We start from the raw sequence: 15,632 nt of genomic DNA on the forward strand, positions 1-15,632 counted from the left end.
TGTGAAAATAATATAATATACGGTACACAAAAATATTTGATAAATTAATATCAGAAAGAGATAAGATAATAATAATACACATCAAAAACAGAGAAAGAATTGTATGAAAAAGAAAGTTTTATTACGACATTAATAATTTGTTTCAAACAGTGCATTTAAGAACGTTTTAAAATTGATAATTGTCGTATTAAAAATGTCTATTTCACAAGTAAATTTGTTGGTATATTTCACAAGTAAATATGTCTAATGAATGATATTATTATGTTATGTAATGTAATATGTTAAGTTATAACGATGTTTTTTGGCATAAATAAATAAATCTAAATCTTATCTTACTGTTTTTTTTAAAGCTTTTCAGAAAAAAAAAAATATTTACGTTTCCCATTACGTAAAAGAAAAAAACATTTTTTATGTATTTAACGGAGAGTGACGTCTTACAATAATATGTTTATTTTATTTTAAATTAGTAAATACTTTCAGTAAAAATGTAAATTACAACAAAAAATACGGTGTTTTCAATCACTGCTAAACAAAAAGTAATTATGAATATAATTATTTTATTATACTTTTTTTTAACTCTTGCATACATGTACTGTATTAAAATAATAGAGAATATACCTACATATTTCGCGAAGTTATTTACTGTTGTTTGTTAGATTATTGGTAATAACTATTTTAATTAAAAATAAGTAGGTAATCCGTTTTCTTTTGCCAGCAGGGGAAACTGGAGCTGGAGAAATGAAATCGTTTTTACACGAAACCATAGAAAAAGAATCCGTGTACCTGTATATTCTTTATTACTTATATATATGTTTGTCCATGCAGGTACAAATTATGAAAAAAAAAAAAATGCTTACCTATAAAAAAAGTCACGGTTTGCCACTGGCCCTGAGCCTTCAAAAGTTATAACAATAGAAAAATATCACATACTACGAATACCGATAAAAAATTATGAAATGGATTTCGAATAATTCATTGTATTTTTCAATTCAACATAATGGCGATATGCTTTCAAATTGATAAACTAATTTTCCTAATTTTATTTTCAGGATTTGTGTCCTGTGCGCCGTCTCCCTGTAAAAATGGTGGCACCTGCATATCTTCACCGAAAGCTGAGTCCTACTGCAAGTAAGTACTTTTATTTTATTATTTCTCCGTTTCGGTACCTACCACCCTTTGCCACATTTCCACTGGCAAATATGTAGGACTTCGGTTGTTGAAGGTTGGAGTTCCTACCCCAGTTAGAGATTGACAGAGAAGACACGAGGTTGCTGTTTGATGTTTATTTATTACATGGCGAATAAATAATGAATTATGTCGGGCGAGTGTTACGGCGATTAGGAGTTGAAGTAACTGCACTTGAACATGCTGGAGCTGAGCGAACTGGACTGAACTCGTTGGCCTGACTGACTGACGTTGGGTCCTGTGATCTCTTTATAGACCAAGTTCCTTTGTAGTTCATTTCTTCATGGTAGGGACGATGTGAATGTACTGCAGAACGATGCCCCCCGATTTCATTTGCAGTACTGTTACAGTTGCTGTATTGGATTCTATAGAAAATGATGACATTGCTTTCTTCGGTCATCACACTATTTCAGGTAAAAGTTTTAGCCCGAGTGTGTCATCGATTATGAACAATGATTTCTACAAATATATTAATTATAGGGTTCACAGTTCACACGAATATAAGACATTACCGACATGTCCCGGCATCGGACCTATTGTCCTAGTGTAAACAGAAATTTGAAAGACGAGACAACGGTCCAAAACATTGTTCTAGAGATAGACAGGAAGGCTGTCTCCGCAGGACAATTGATTATGTGTACCACCACGAACGCTTTGTTATCGTGTGATGTGTGAACGCGCGCGTTCAGGACATCATCATCGTTTTATGTCCGCTCTCTAGTTGGAGCATATGGTGTCCACAAAGAGCCTCTATCGGCTGCCAGCTCCAGCGCGTCCTCCCAAGTCAGGTTCGCGTCCCGTAGTTCTGGCATAAACTGCCGACGAACAGTCAGCAATGGACGTCCAGGACGTCGAGAACCTGATGCCTTGTAAAGTAGGCAAGCGTGGTTAAGGCTTCCAGGAGGCATCCGCGGAATATGGCCCAGGCAACCGTCAAAGTCAAACGACCGCGGACCCGAGATTCTTCTAAGACACCCATTCTCAAAACATAGTATTTTGCTGTTTTTGGCCCTAGTGAGGTGCCACGACTCGCATCCGTAGAGGAGAATAGGTATTATGCAGGCGTTATACACGCGGCATATTGTTTTTACCGAGTATATATTTGATCACCAGACAGCCTTCATACTGTTGAATGTGGCGGCTGCCACTCCTAACCACACTCCCTGTTCTTTTTGAAGGTTGCCATTTCCTTTTTCACGTTCAGGACAGTAGGACAATAGCCACTTGCACCGGACGTGCGTGTCGCTCCCGTGCGTTTTTTCTGCCGAAAATGTCGCGCAAATAAAATCGCAAAATAAATATATTTTTCTAAAATTTATTTAACGTTAATTGTCCATTGGTAGGCTTATTGCCAAATGGCAATTTCTTCCAACCAACCAATAAAATAATATATATTTTTGATAGTTTATGTTAAAACATATTCAATAGAAAATAAAGATAAAAAAAAGCTAACGATATATGAAAATAGAAATAAATGTATTTGTGCATAAATTGCCTTAAATTAATACTATTACTCAATGGGAAAAATAAAAAAAAGAGGAAAGGAGGAGAGATTAAGGAAGAGAGATTAAGGAGGAGAAAGGAGATGTTTCTTCAGACGTGATTTAAACAGAGATACGTTAAATATATGTTTATATACCGAACGCTACTTATGGTGCATCGATTTTCCAACCTTTAGAGACAAACAGTGCAAAAAATATCGCGGCGATGGCAATTTTAGGTGGTATGGACAGTTCAAAGATATAATCTTTTTCGTGAATTAGAAGTACAGCCGAATTTATTTATTTATTTATTTATTTATTTATTAACATACACGGCATAATTGCCTTTTACAAATTTATAATATAAACATATAAGGTTTGATATTTTTTAAACTACATATTTGCACTCAAAACTAAGGAACAATAATCAAGCCTAAAAATTATATAACATAATATTTAAAAAAAAAAAAAGTTTAAATAAAACAAAAGTTTGAAATAAAAAGTAAACGAGAACTTTAAAAATTAATATAAAAAGTAAATCAAATTTTAAACATAATAAGGTTTATAATAAAAATATATATAAAAAAAAATAAAAAAAACAGAAAATCATATATGAAGTAACTACATTAAATATGATTACTGCTCATCTTTGAAAAAGTTTATAAGGTTTGTTCTATAAGAACAATACCCCACATTAAATATATCCGATATGTGGGAACAACTATTGCCGAGTTCATGAAGTTGAATTGAATAAGTTCGAATTGTTGTATTGTCGAGGCTGTTCACGGAGCTGGGTCAGGGCAATATTGTCCTATCTATTGTATCCTCAGGTGAACTTTATTGCAACCCAATAAACTGTCACTTCAGCAAACATGAAGCTCTCCGCGCCCCGCGTAAAAACAATCAAACTCGTGTTTTGACTGAGCAATTCAGCACCCACGTAATTAATTCGACTCCACGATTCACTTGGATAGATCGCGTTCCTAAAAGATGAAGAAATAAGTTCATTCCGAGCGAGAACAACAGCCAAACACTAGTTTGTAAAAAGTCTGAATTCATTAAATAAAAAATGGCTGCGTATAGTGTTTTTTTCCAAGTAAATATTTTCCCTCAGTAAAACCAATTATAATCGCGAATTAAACATAATTGAAAAAGTAGCTAATAATAATTGATATTATTGTGATTTAATACATAAAATGTTAAAGAATAAAAATAAATTCATTGAAAAATATTTATACTCTGCAAATAAAAATATAAAAACCAAAAATAAATCCTGGAAGAAAATTCTATTCCCTGGTCCGATATCTATAGATATTTTAAAATTCTTACCCCCAATATCCAACCCGCGTTCTATACTAACAACAATTTAGGAAAAATACTTAATAACTTGAAATCTAAAATAGAACTTTTTAAAAAAGCGGTGTATATGAAATTACGTGTGGAGATTGCAACAGCAAATATATCGGCCAAACTGCGAGAAATTAAAAAAATAGAACTAACGAACACCGCCGTGGACTTTCTAGTAATAGTTTTTCTGAATTCGCAAACCATATTATGGATACAAACCATTCGTTTCATTCGCACAAAATTAAACTTTTGCATACGGTCCCAAATAAAGAAATCATAATGAACAATTTAGAAAATTTTAAAATACAAAAAAATTTAAATTCAGAGAAAACTTTAATTAATAATCTTATATTTTAAAATGCATTACCCCTGCTATCAATATTCCCCATAATTAGGAAAACCCCACCCCCACACCTCACATTGCCTTCCGCCTTCCGCCCGACCCTAACAGTACCTAAGTATTAATCTGTGTATGTATTTTAGTTTAGTTTGTATTTACACCTGAGGATGGGTAATACTGACTACCCGAAACAAGTCGTGTTTTAATGTATTAAACTCTTTTGTGGTAAATTTACAAAGTGTTTTATTTTAAATAAATTCTAAATATTTTCCTAGCAGCAAAAATATTAGACTTCTTTTCGTCATGCAAAAAAACATTCATTGAGTACGCACGTATGTACATATCGGGGGCGAATCGTCCGTATAAGCTATTATACGCATCTTTGGTAGCATTATTTTGAGTGACGGATTGTTCTTTATTACATTTAGATTACTCAGAACGAAAGATAAATTTGTGACGCCCAAAGAGGCGATATTTCGAAGTACCGATTTCCTTAACAACCGACTTAAGGACCGATCAACTGAGGGCCATAGGGTCGATAAAACGAATTTATTTACCGTTTTACTGTTTAATTACTTTTTTCGGATGCATACACTGTTATTTATTTAAACTGACACATTTTTAAACGGATTAACTTAACTTAACTTTCGACAATTCTTGTAAAATTAAATCTTACTAGATTTAATGTTATGATAAATCGTAACATAATTTGTAGGCAATATATTACCCAGGGCCCAAAATTGAAGAACTTCCTCATCGTATCCAATGTAGGTCCATATTCCGTGTTCCTTTCCTTTTTCAAATTTTTCTAACTTTTTACAAAGCCGAATGAAATGAGTTTTTTCGCCACAGTACGCTTTTCATTAACATTTCCCTAATGGGACGGTTCTAAGTGGATCATTAAAGCCGGGTTCTTTGATCGAATAATAACAATTTTAAAACAGAATAGATTTTTCTAAATAATACAGTAGCAGGTTAAAAAATAATATGTATTCTCACATTTGCTAACATAAAAACTGATCGCTTCTTTCTTAAGTGGCTACTTTACACGCTGTGTAACATTCACCATTCTGCTCATATTTTAACATCTGTATTCTTTCAATTATTTCATCTGTTGATGTTCTGCCTATGTTTGAACATCTACATTTCCTCAACTATTCTATCTGTTGACTTTTGTGAAGCATTTAGACATACTCAAAACATTGTTAAATGTTCATTAATGTTCATTGTGATCGCTCAAATGCTTAGTATGTTTTTAATCACGTCGATAGTTATTTGTGATTAAGCTACAGTTCAAGCTATAGTAAACAACACCTTTCACACTACATTCGTCTTCCTGCTACAAATTTAGTTCGTTGATTACTCTTCACAAAAACAACCAAAAGTGACCATCGTAGTTTCCGGTACGTTGAAGATTAAACAAGTTTTTTTGATTGAAGAACCATTAACGCTCTCTCGGATGGACAGAGATCGAAATAATAATATTAATAACGTAATAGATAACGCTACAGATGAAAGCTTTTGCGGTAATATTAAAAAAAAAAAATATTAATAATTGAGGTATGCTGAATTAAAACGAGTATTATAATGAATGTAAGAAGAGATTGAAACAAGGTGTGTGTGAAAAGAAATTGTTAAAAGAAAGAGAAGGAATCGGGTTGTGGTCCCGTGGCTAGTGTGCGGACTCACGTATCAGAGGTCCGAGGTTCGAACCACACTCTACCCCAACTTGATTTTCATTTGAATCGAATGGATTTTCGGACGTTATTTTAATTTGCTCGTCATCGGTGGAAGAAAGACAAATGAACTACGATGAAAACTTCATTCTTCTTCAGCCTCTGTTCTCCACATTCTTCCCGATCGGTTGCTACTTGCAGCCAATTTTTACTCCCTCAGCAGCTACCATCTTTTCTGAGTTCTTCCGACTCCTCGCTTATTCTCCCAAGGTCTCCATCTTAATTTTTTAGGAGTCCATCTAGTGGGGTCTTGCTCGCAACATGCCCTGCCCATTGCAACTTCAGTCCTGCAACGCGATCCATAATATCCGCTATTCTGGTTCTGTTCCTAATTTCTTGATCTCTTATTTAATCTCTCGGGCTTATACCGAGCATGGATCTTTCCATGGATCGCTGTATGCATTTGAGCTTTTCTCCATTTCTTTGTGTAAGGGCCATAGTCTCTAATGCATATGTCACTGGCAGTATACGCGATTCGTAAGTTTTCCTTTATAGATTAATCTGAATCTCTTTATTTACAAGTATGTGCCTAAGTTTTCTAAAAGCTGCCCAACTCATTCCTATTCGTCTTGGCAATTCTGCCGTTTGGTTTTCCTTCGCAAATAACTATCTACGTGATAACAATTTCTCACCATGGTTGTTTATCGTATTCGCGATCACAATGCAACATCCGTGAACACCTAATATTAAATGTCAAAATATTTACGTTTCGCGATGTATAATCCTGCTGCGCAATCACACATTTGAATTTCACCGGTGTAAATATGGAAAATATTCCAAACCTGCTATTTTTATTTATTTATTTATTTATTATTAATCATGCTTTTTTTTTATTGCATTTAGCCGGCGGTTGGCAATCCAAATGTCAAGAAAAGCAGTCGCAATAGTAATTGTAATTTTTTTTTTTACTTTTTTGCAAATGCAATATATTGTATTATTTTTATAGTAAACGTCGATTTTTCGCCAGTGAACTGTAGGTATGTATTTACGAGGAAAACAAAAAACAAACTGACACGAGCGTTGACTTAGGACTACACACGCGTTGACTTAGACTGCGATAACTTAAGCATGTTCATTATGATCGCTCAAATGCTTAGCATGTTTTAAAGCTCGTCGATAGTTATTTGTGATTGAGCTACTGGCGTCCATTTGTTCTCCGCATCTTTTCAACGTGTTTTTCTGCGCTATAATATCCATAGTTTATAGGTACGCCCGTAAATCAGAACTTGATATCAAACAATAATAATATGAATTTATAATGTACAATAAATAATGTCGAGTGTTTCGGAACCGCCTTGATATTATCACCAAAACACAGCTATTCCATTTAGTGTTTTGATAGAAATCTCGACATTTCGGCCATGAATACACGATATGCAGATCTTGTCCTTACGAGGTCACCGGGGGTTTCGTCAAACGTCGGGGCGTCTTTGCAGAGAACGCCCTGTTCCAAAACATTGATTGTCAATGAGTGCATGTTGTATTGGGCGAATTATCTGAATGTTTCCTAGATGCATACCAGGTTTGTTTAATATGTTCATTAATCCTAAAGGGAATGATTATGTGCCCAACCGAGGGAGACATTTTATATATTTTTTTATCTATTTCTTAATTTGTTGCTCTACGCAAAGTTATTATACCTCTATTAATTCGGCGAACGTGCATTTGCGGTCGCAGGCCCTACGGCATGGAATGCTCTCCCAGCAGAAGTCCGAAACTGTGAGAGTGAAGTGATGTTTCGGAAGAAACTTAAAACCCACTTGTTCTCTAAATCATTTGAATGAATTCTTAGCATATGGTGGAAAAGTACATTATTTTTCTTAAAGTAAAAAGTTAAAATTAAATATATATCTTTATATAATCACTTTGTAAAGCGCCCTTGAGGTATTATATTACGAAAATGGCGCTATATAAGTTATCCATAATAATAATTATTATCGTTGCAACTGAGAGGGAAACATTTCGAGAAGGGAATATGGAAGGCTAGGCATTTATGTCCTAAAACCTGTCATTGGTTGGTTCAAGTGGCCACTTTCCACACTGTGCTACATTCGCCATTCTGCCCATGTTTAAACATCCATATTTCCTCAACTCTCCCATCTTACTTTCCAATTTTATGAGTATGTCCGAATGTTTGCAGACAGACTGGATTTTCTCCCTGGGACCTTAATCAAATTTAGATCTTAATAACTCCCTTGGGAAATCCAGCCTATCTGCAAACATTTGGACGTACTCAAAATATTGTTCATTTTTATTACTTGTTATGCCATTTCTGTTTTATATAATTTTGCACACTTGCCAAACACAAGAGCTTTATTCTTTTTTGGCAAGTTCAACCTGCGTTGAGTTTTTTATTTCTTTATGTATTGTTTTCATGTCAAATAAAGTTTTACTAATATACAAAAAGTAAAATATATTTTTAATGTTTTTTTAACTATGTTTTCACTACATTTTTTTACTATGTTTTCACTACATTTATAACTTTGTTTTTACTATGTTTTTGCTTAATTTTTTTACTACATTTTTAGTTTGTTTTTACTAGATTTTTTACCATGTTTTTACTCCATTTTTTACTGTGTTTTTACTCCATTTTTTACTGTGTTTTTCACCTTGTCTTTCATTATAACTGTTTCTATATATTAATTACGGTTTTTCTTTTACACTTTTCGAACGGGGTAAATAACCCTAGTTAGGTAGTCAAAACAACATTGCATAAATTATAATTTTGTGTATCTAATATAAAATGATAATAATAAAAAAGAAAAATTAAAAAAAAAATGCTTAAATTTATTGTAATTTTTATTGATCATATTTTCTTTTTTTAAAATTTATAAAGGTAAATTGGTCTGTTCGATTTGCTCCCACGGGGGCGCAGTACCCCCGCTCTACGGTGCTCGCACTGTCCGAGGTTGGTACACATTTCGACAGGCATTGCGCACTCCATTCCCCAGTAAATGTCAGCCAATACCCAAAGGCGAATACTAATATTACTGTAGGTAATAAGGTAAATGCCCCTACATCGCACCTTTTCTCATGTTTTAGTCGAAATATTACACAAGTAATTTATAAATTATTTTGAGTTTGTCCGAATGCTTTTAGACAAAATACTCTAGCGAGAGAATTTTTTAAAAATATTTGTAGATTAATAAACGTATTACTTTATATAATTGGTGCATATATTATTTATTTTTTTATTTACTTTTTATTTATTCAGTTTTAAAATAGTACATACATAAAATATGAATGTCCTAATATTGACTTATATCTAATTATTTTTAAAACATACACTAATTATTAACATTTCTAAACAATACGTACACTTCAAAGCCAACTCGAAAAATATTACTTTTTAAGAGCTAACTTATCTGCTACACACATGTTTTTTAACTTACACCTTAATGTTTTTTTTATTGGTTTCTTGTTTATAATGGTATTTCCTTATAATATAACTGTACAGCTCGGTGCATCAACTAGTTCTGTGTCTTTGGTACATGAAGCCTACGACTGATCATCTTATCTTCATGTTACAAAAAATGATCAAGATACGCTCAGATTGGTGTTCCAATGCTGTGCCCTATGCACTATTAGGTGCGGAAAGCTAGTGATGATAATGAAATAATCAGAACGCAAATATTTCCTTTTTTACTAAAATAAAATAAAAACTTGTGAATGTTGCACAGTGGGTAAAATGGCCACTTAAACCAGCCAATGACCTGTCATAAGCCCTGTAAATGGCAGGGCTTTCATATATTCTAAAAAATGTTTTCCATCTCTGTTGCAACAAATGTGTCGGTTAACATCGAAAATGGATATATCCAGAATAAGCATTTTTCACAAAGAAAACTTTTCTGAAACTGATTATTGCTATTCGACTAAATTGTTATTTAGACTATATGTAGGTCTGACGTAGGTAATAAAAGTATTCTACGTTATTTGATTTGATCGATTAGACTTAGTTTCCGTGTAAAACTTATATATAATTTGGATGTAACTCATTTTGATATATCGGAATGGATTTAACTATTATATAAATAAAACACGAGTGATACTTTATGCGATACCTAGAATATGCGACCAATATAACAATATATTTACCGAGGCTGATATTTTTTGTGACAATGTATGTAAATTTACGTAAAAAATTATTGAAATTTTGAGAGAAGCAGACATTTAACATTATTATTATATAAATATTTTTTTCATTTCGTTTCTTTTACATTTATTATATTGAACATAATTTAAATTATTGTATTAAGTGTAAACAATTTTTTTGGTGTGTGCATGAGTTTCTTACTCTAATATACAAAGAAATTGGCAATATATGTGTACATACTGTTTGTTTACCTAATAAAATAAATAAATAAATAAAATCAATTCGATCGGGTTGTGTTCCCGTGGCTAGTGTCTCGGACTCACGGCTCGAAGGTCCGTGGTTCGTATCCCACTCTACCCCAACTTGATCCCATTTTCTAAAAGTGAGTTCTTTACAACCCTCAAAATGAAATGTATGGGTGAATCATAAGAATGCAAATGTTCCTTTTCATTTATAATTAATTAAAAAAACACCAAGGAATATTGTGTTTTTATCATTTGTATAGAAAAATCGGAAAACTTACCAAAAAACATTCTAAAATAATAAATGGTATATATATCGTATAACTTAATAATCAATTATCTAGTAGGTAGTCGTGTTATTGTTTATTTTTGCATAAACATGTCTGCCTTAAAACAAGTTGTACCTAGTTAGGCAGACTAGACATAATCCAGAGAAATCAATTACCTAAGTATGTATTTAGTCGATAAAGTTATTATTATTTTTGTTAATAAACCGTTATTATAATTATTATTCTTTTCTTTCCATTTAAGGCTGTAGCCTGGTAAAACGAACGCGAAATCATACAATTTTAACATTTTTAAACAAACGTTTTTTTTAATCACGCAATAATATAAAAACATAAATTAGATAAAAACAACAATTTGAAAGGTATTTCCGTTAAAAAATATACTTAAAAGTTTTATGTAACTAAAATATAATTACTTTTAGACCGGCAGATTACGCCATTTCAAATTTAGACTGAACTAAGGTATCTGGGATCTCGATAAAGAATAAGTATTGAACTAAATTTTGTTGCAATAATTTAATGATTGAACATGAAAGTGGCTGAAGCATTTTAAATCACATACATTTTTGTGACATTTTCTTTTATTTCTACGTAAATTTATGCCTTCGGTAATACTTAAAAAAATAAATTATCGAAATACTTTGGTTGAAACGTTTTTTTATAGAATTGTATTCTCTTTTTTTTTTTTAAAAAAAAGAAGATTATTCTGGTTGTAATATTTAATTTATAACAACATATTATTTACGTTTTTATGATCTTCAGACCTCCCCAGATACCTAAATTTAGTATGAATTTGAAATGGCGTCTATTTTACTACATATTTATCTGCCGGTCTAAAAGTAATTATATTTTAGTAATATAAATCTTTTAGGTATATTTTTTAACAGAAATACCTTTAAAAAAATATTGTTTATATCTAATTTAAGTTTTTTAATATTTTTATTATTGCGTTATTAAAAAAAAACTTTCGTTTTAAAATGGCAAAATGGTATGATTTCCTAATTTTGCTTTCGTTTTACCAGACTACAAAGCCATAAAATATACACAAAATAATGTCTTTCTAGTTTTTGTATCAACATTCAAATCTGCCGTTCGTAGCTTCACCCCATAGCCATATGGCGCGTCTCCCTTTCTCAAGACTCGGGTTTTTTGTATCCCGCTAAGGTCGATGATATTTAGAAAATTAATTTTAGGGTCCTTTATACATCCTGTCACAGTGCAGTATGCACCTGAAATCTGTTCGCATTCCAGAATAAATATATTATCATGGAAACTTGTTTCAATATTGGTAAATATTTGTATACATCAACGAGTCTACCGGTTTCGTTGGTTCATTAATAACGCTGACATACGAATGCAGGCAATTGGTAAAATAAACCAAAGTAGGGAACAAAATGCCGAACACTCTCTTCTGGTGGAATGGAAGGCCTGTTGACTGCTGCCAACAGGCCGGCTTCTCCTGAAGAGTTTTAAGTGGTTTCCTCTCCACATGAGCGAATGCCGAGAAGTACCTGATTGGCCCACATTAGAATATCCTTCCTGATCCCAACAGTTTAGCTAAAAGAAAGTAATATAATAGCAGAAAAATCCTCTTTGTGAAATATAAACCTTGTGTATTATAGGCAAGGTAAAAAATAATGCAACACCCATATAAAAATTAAAAGAAAACATACGAACGCCACTCTACACTTTCACCAAAGTAGGCATTAGGCATTCAAAAAAATATAATGAATATATCTTCACGATCGTAGAACTACGACGCATGTGATTTTCTTCAACTTTAAACAAAAGCGGTTTAATTATTTTTTGACGCATTATTTATTTATTTATATATACGCTCAATAGGCATTTTAAGGACATATTTATACATAGAAAATAATTATAAAGGAAAGTAGATAGACACAATGGTACATAGAAAACTTGGTGGGAGTGGATGCGGGAGAGGGGTTTATAATTGAACATTATTTTTGGTACGTGTATTTTGTACATACACAAATCTGGATTTCTCCCATTTCAACATAGATGGCGCTCCAACACGCTTGTGAATGGTTTTTCATTTAATAACATATATACAAAAATCAAAAATGTTACCTGTGTCGATATTCGCTAATAAGCGGAATGGGGAATGTTGTAGTACGTAAAGTGGCCACTTAACCCAGCCAATGACAGGTCATAAGCCCTGTAAACGCTCGAATATCCATAATCCTGAATTTGAAATAATTCTACCTCATCTCTGTAGGGATATTAATAAAAAAATTATAATTGAATTTGATTCAGTGATCGTTTGAAAGAAAACAACTTTTTATCAAAGAAATCAAGACCGGTATGTTTGTTGGCAGATCTAAGAATTCTGGGCATAGGGGAATGAAAACCATAGTTAGTTCTATGGTTATCGGTATGAAAGAGTAAGTTTTGTCCGAGGTTTCTACTTGGGATATTTAATTTTATTGAGCTCAGTAGTTCAGGTGCATCGATGATTGAATTGAGCATTTTAAATAGGATTAAAAGGTCGAATTTATTTCGACGGTCAAGATATATTTAAGCTAGTTTCTTACTTATTATGCGTATAAAGGTCTCTGGATCAGCCCAACCTCAAGCCTATCTTTCTGATAAATCGATGTTGAACTGATTTAATATTTTTGATGTGAGCATCATAATATGGAGACCAGATAACAGAGGAATGCTCTAGGTGCAGGCGAACTAGGGAACAGAAGAGAGTTTTAAGGGTATTGATATTTTTGAAGTCAGTTGTTCTTCTGTTAATAAATCCAAGGAGTTTTACGGATTTATTAATAACATGCTTAATATGAACTGTAATATATAAAAGAAAGTTAAGTGTCAAGTAAAATTCCTAAATCTCGCATATTAGACACAGATGATAATATTTCATTGTTCAGTGGCTAGTCGCATATGATTGGATTTTCCAGACGAAAAAATCTCATAACCTCGCACTTACTTAAGTTGAGATGTAGATTTATGTCACAACTTAATAAATACAAAAGTCTATCGAGTATAGGGGACAGACGAAATGAATCAATTCTAGAGTATTAATATTATAGATAACTTATACCTACCGGAGATATGTCCGATTTGACCCAGTTGTATTGAAAATGGTGGAATACTAGGAAAAGTAAATTTTATGCGTCATTTTCCTAAACAAAATCATTTGAATTCGTACAGAAAACTTTACCAAACGTCTTGGATTGAACTCAATTTAATAAATATTTTGACGAATAAATAATACTTTAAAACTAGGTCTAATATGATCCACCACCATCAAAAACACGTATTTTTGAGCCAGCGGGCTTTAAGAATTAATAAAGCCTCGCGGTTTCAGTTGAATAATTGATGTTATAATGATCTCTTCTCTGTGTTTTTTCAATTAGTTCTTTTTTTTAAAGATCCAAAGAATATTGATTTTCTCTTTGATCGAACAGATGTGGTTTTGTCGCCCAGAGTGGATCACTTGCTAAAAAATGTTCAATTGTTACACACGTGCATATTTTTCCCCTTCAAATATGAACAAGCAACCCCCTGTACTGCGTTTGAATAGCGCGCATGAATAACCCATCATAGTACTAAAATAATCATATTGTTATAAAAACCTCGTCTATTTTATCCCTAAAAGCATTAAGTAACAATCACTTGCCGAAAATGAATGTTAACTGGCAAACTAGGCAAGATCGTATTCATTGCCCTTTTTTCATGTTTACGTAGTATGCAGATGTCGCAAATATACACATGCTATTATTTTTCACCCTTTACCGATAAAATAAAAAACATTTTCTTGTATTGATACTGCTCCGCCATTTTATCAAATTTTTTTACATGGAAAAACAGGGATGAAAGTAGGCTGAATGCTGTCGAAATGCGATCTCTGGCGAACGAGTGGTAAAACTAAAACATTATGTAAGGCTGAGATAAGCATTATCAACAAAATCAAGAAAGGAGCTCTGCGCTGGTTTGGACATGCAGAGCTTTCCATTATACTTTGTCAAACGCTTTAACTGTATCCACAAAGTCAGAATAATCGGCGCGCGTGCATGATAACGTGTATGAGTAAAGACAAACTGCATCCAAATATGGCGTTCATTCATTTTATTGTAGAATCGAATTTGAAATAATTTGCGATTTCTAAAACATTAATTGTATGCTGCCAAACATAGATGCTCTATTTTTTTAAGTGTCCACTTGCAGTTTATGTAGTCAAGCTTTACCCCTTCAAAACTTAATTTCTGTCGATCTAATCTCACCCCTATCGCCAGCGACATAAGCGCTATTTTTGTCCATATTCGCTTGGCTTGAAGATGCACCCAGCTATCATTTTACGAACAAGTTCATATCGATAACAATTGGCATTAATTTTGTTTAACTCGTCCCCCAAAAAATCAAAACTTCAAGCGTTTTTCGACCTAAGGACCGAGTGAATAAGGACTGAAATAGCGCTCGTAAGTTTGGACGCACTTAAAAAATATTACAATTGATATGATGTATCGGATAATAAGCTTTATTTCATTTGCCCGAGAGGAGATTTTTGCGTATCCTTTATTGCTACCATCACCTGCGGGGATTTGAGAGCAATAGTTCCCAAACTTATTGAAAAAAATGTTTTTTTTTTACAATTATTTTTATTCTTTATTTGGATAACCAACATCTATATTTATCTTAAATATAAAACAAAACAAATTACAAATAAGCTAATTACAGGTTTTCACAAGAATCACAGTAACATAAAAAATATTCTCGAACATCAAATAAACAGTAATCTAATGTAAATCAAAAGAGAAAAAAAAAACACAAATTATTTCGAAAGCAAATGCTGCACGTCATTTTGATTATTCGCAAATAAATCTATATTTAATGATTTTGGTAGTACATTAAAATTATTTAAAATTCGCCATAAATATGAATTTTGCCTATA

At 32.6% G+C, this 15,632-nt stretch overlaps 1 protein-coding gene and 1 long non-coding RNA gene across 6 annotated transcripts in view; one reads left to right on the plus strand and one right to left on the minus strand.

The window, feature by feature from the left end:
- Positions 1 to 15,632, plus strand: part of N (neurogenic locus Notch protein) — a 246,185-nt gene that overhangs the window by 102,254 nt on the left and 128,299 nt on the right. For all 5 annotated transcript variants that reach the window (XM_088224883.1, XM_088224910.1, XM_088224901.1 and 2 more), the window contains exon 2: positions 1,050 to 1,128. In XM_088224883.1, coding sequence (XP_088081009.1) covers positions 1,050 to 1,128 — 79 coding nt within the window. The remainder of the gene's footprint in view (positions 1 to 1,049; positions 1,129 to 15,632) is intronic.
- LOC148285448 (uncharacterized) lies at positions 13,002 to 15,506 on the minus strand. The gene is made up of 2 exons (XR_015822096.1): positions 13,956 to 15,506; positions 13,002 to 13,396 (listed from the first exon to the last, which is right to left on the minus strand). It is a non-coding gene; the product is annotated as an uncharacterized LOC148285448 (long non-coding RNA).

The sequence above is a fragment of the Micrasema longulum genome, unplaced genomic scaffold, assembly GCF_059751315.1.
Source record: "Micrasema longulum isolate JH-2025_06_02 unplaced genomic scaffold, ASM5975131v1 h1tg000034l, whole genome shotgun sequence".
Lineage (NCBI taxonomy): Eukaryota > Metazoa > Arthropoda > Insecta > Trichoptera > Brachycentridae > Micrasema > Micrasema longulum.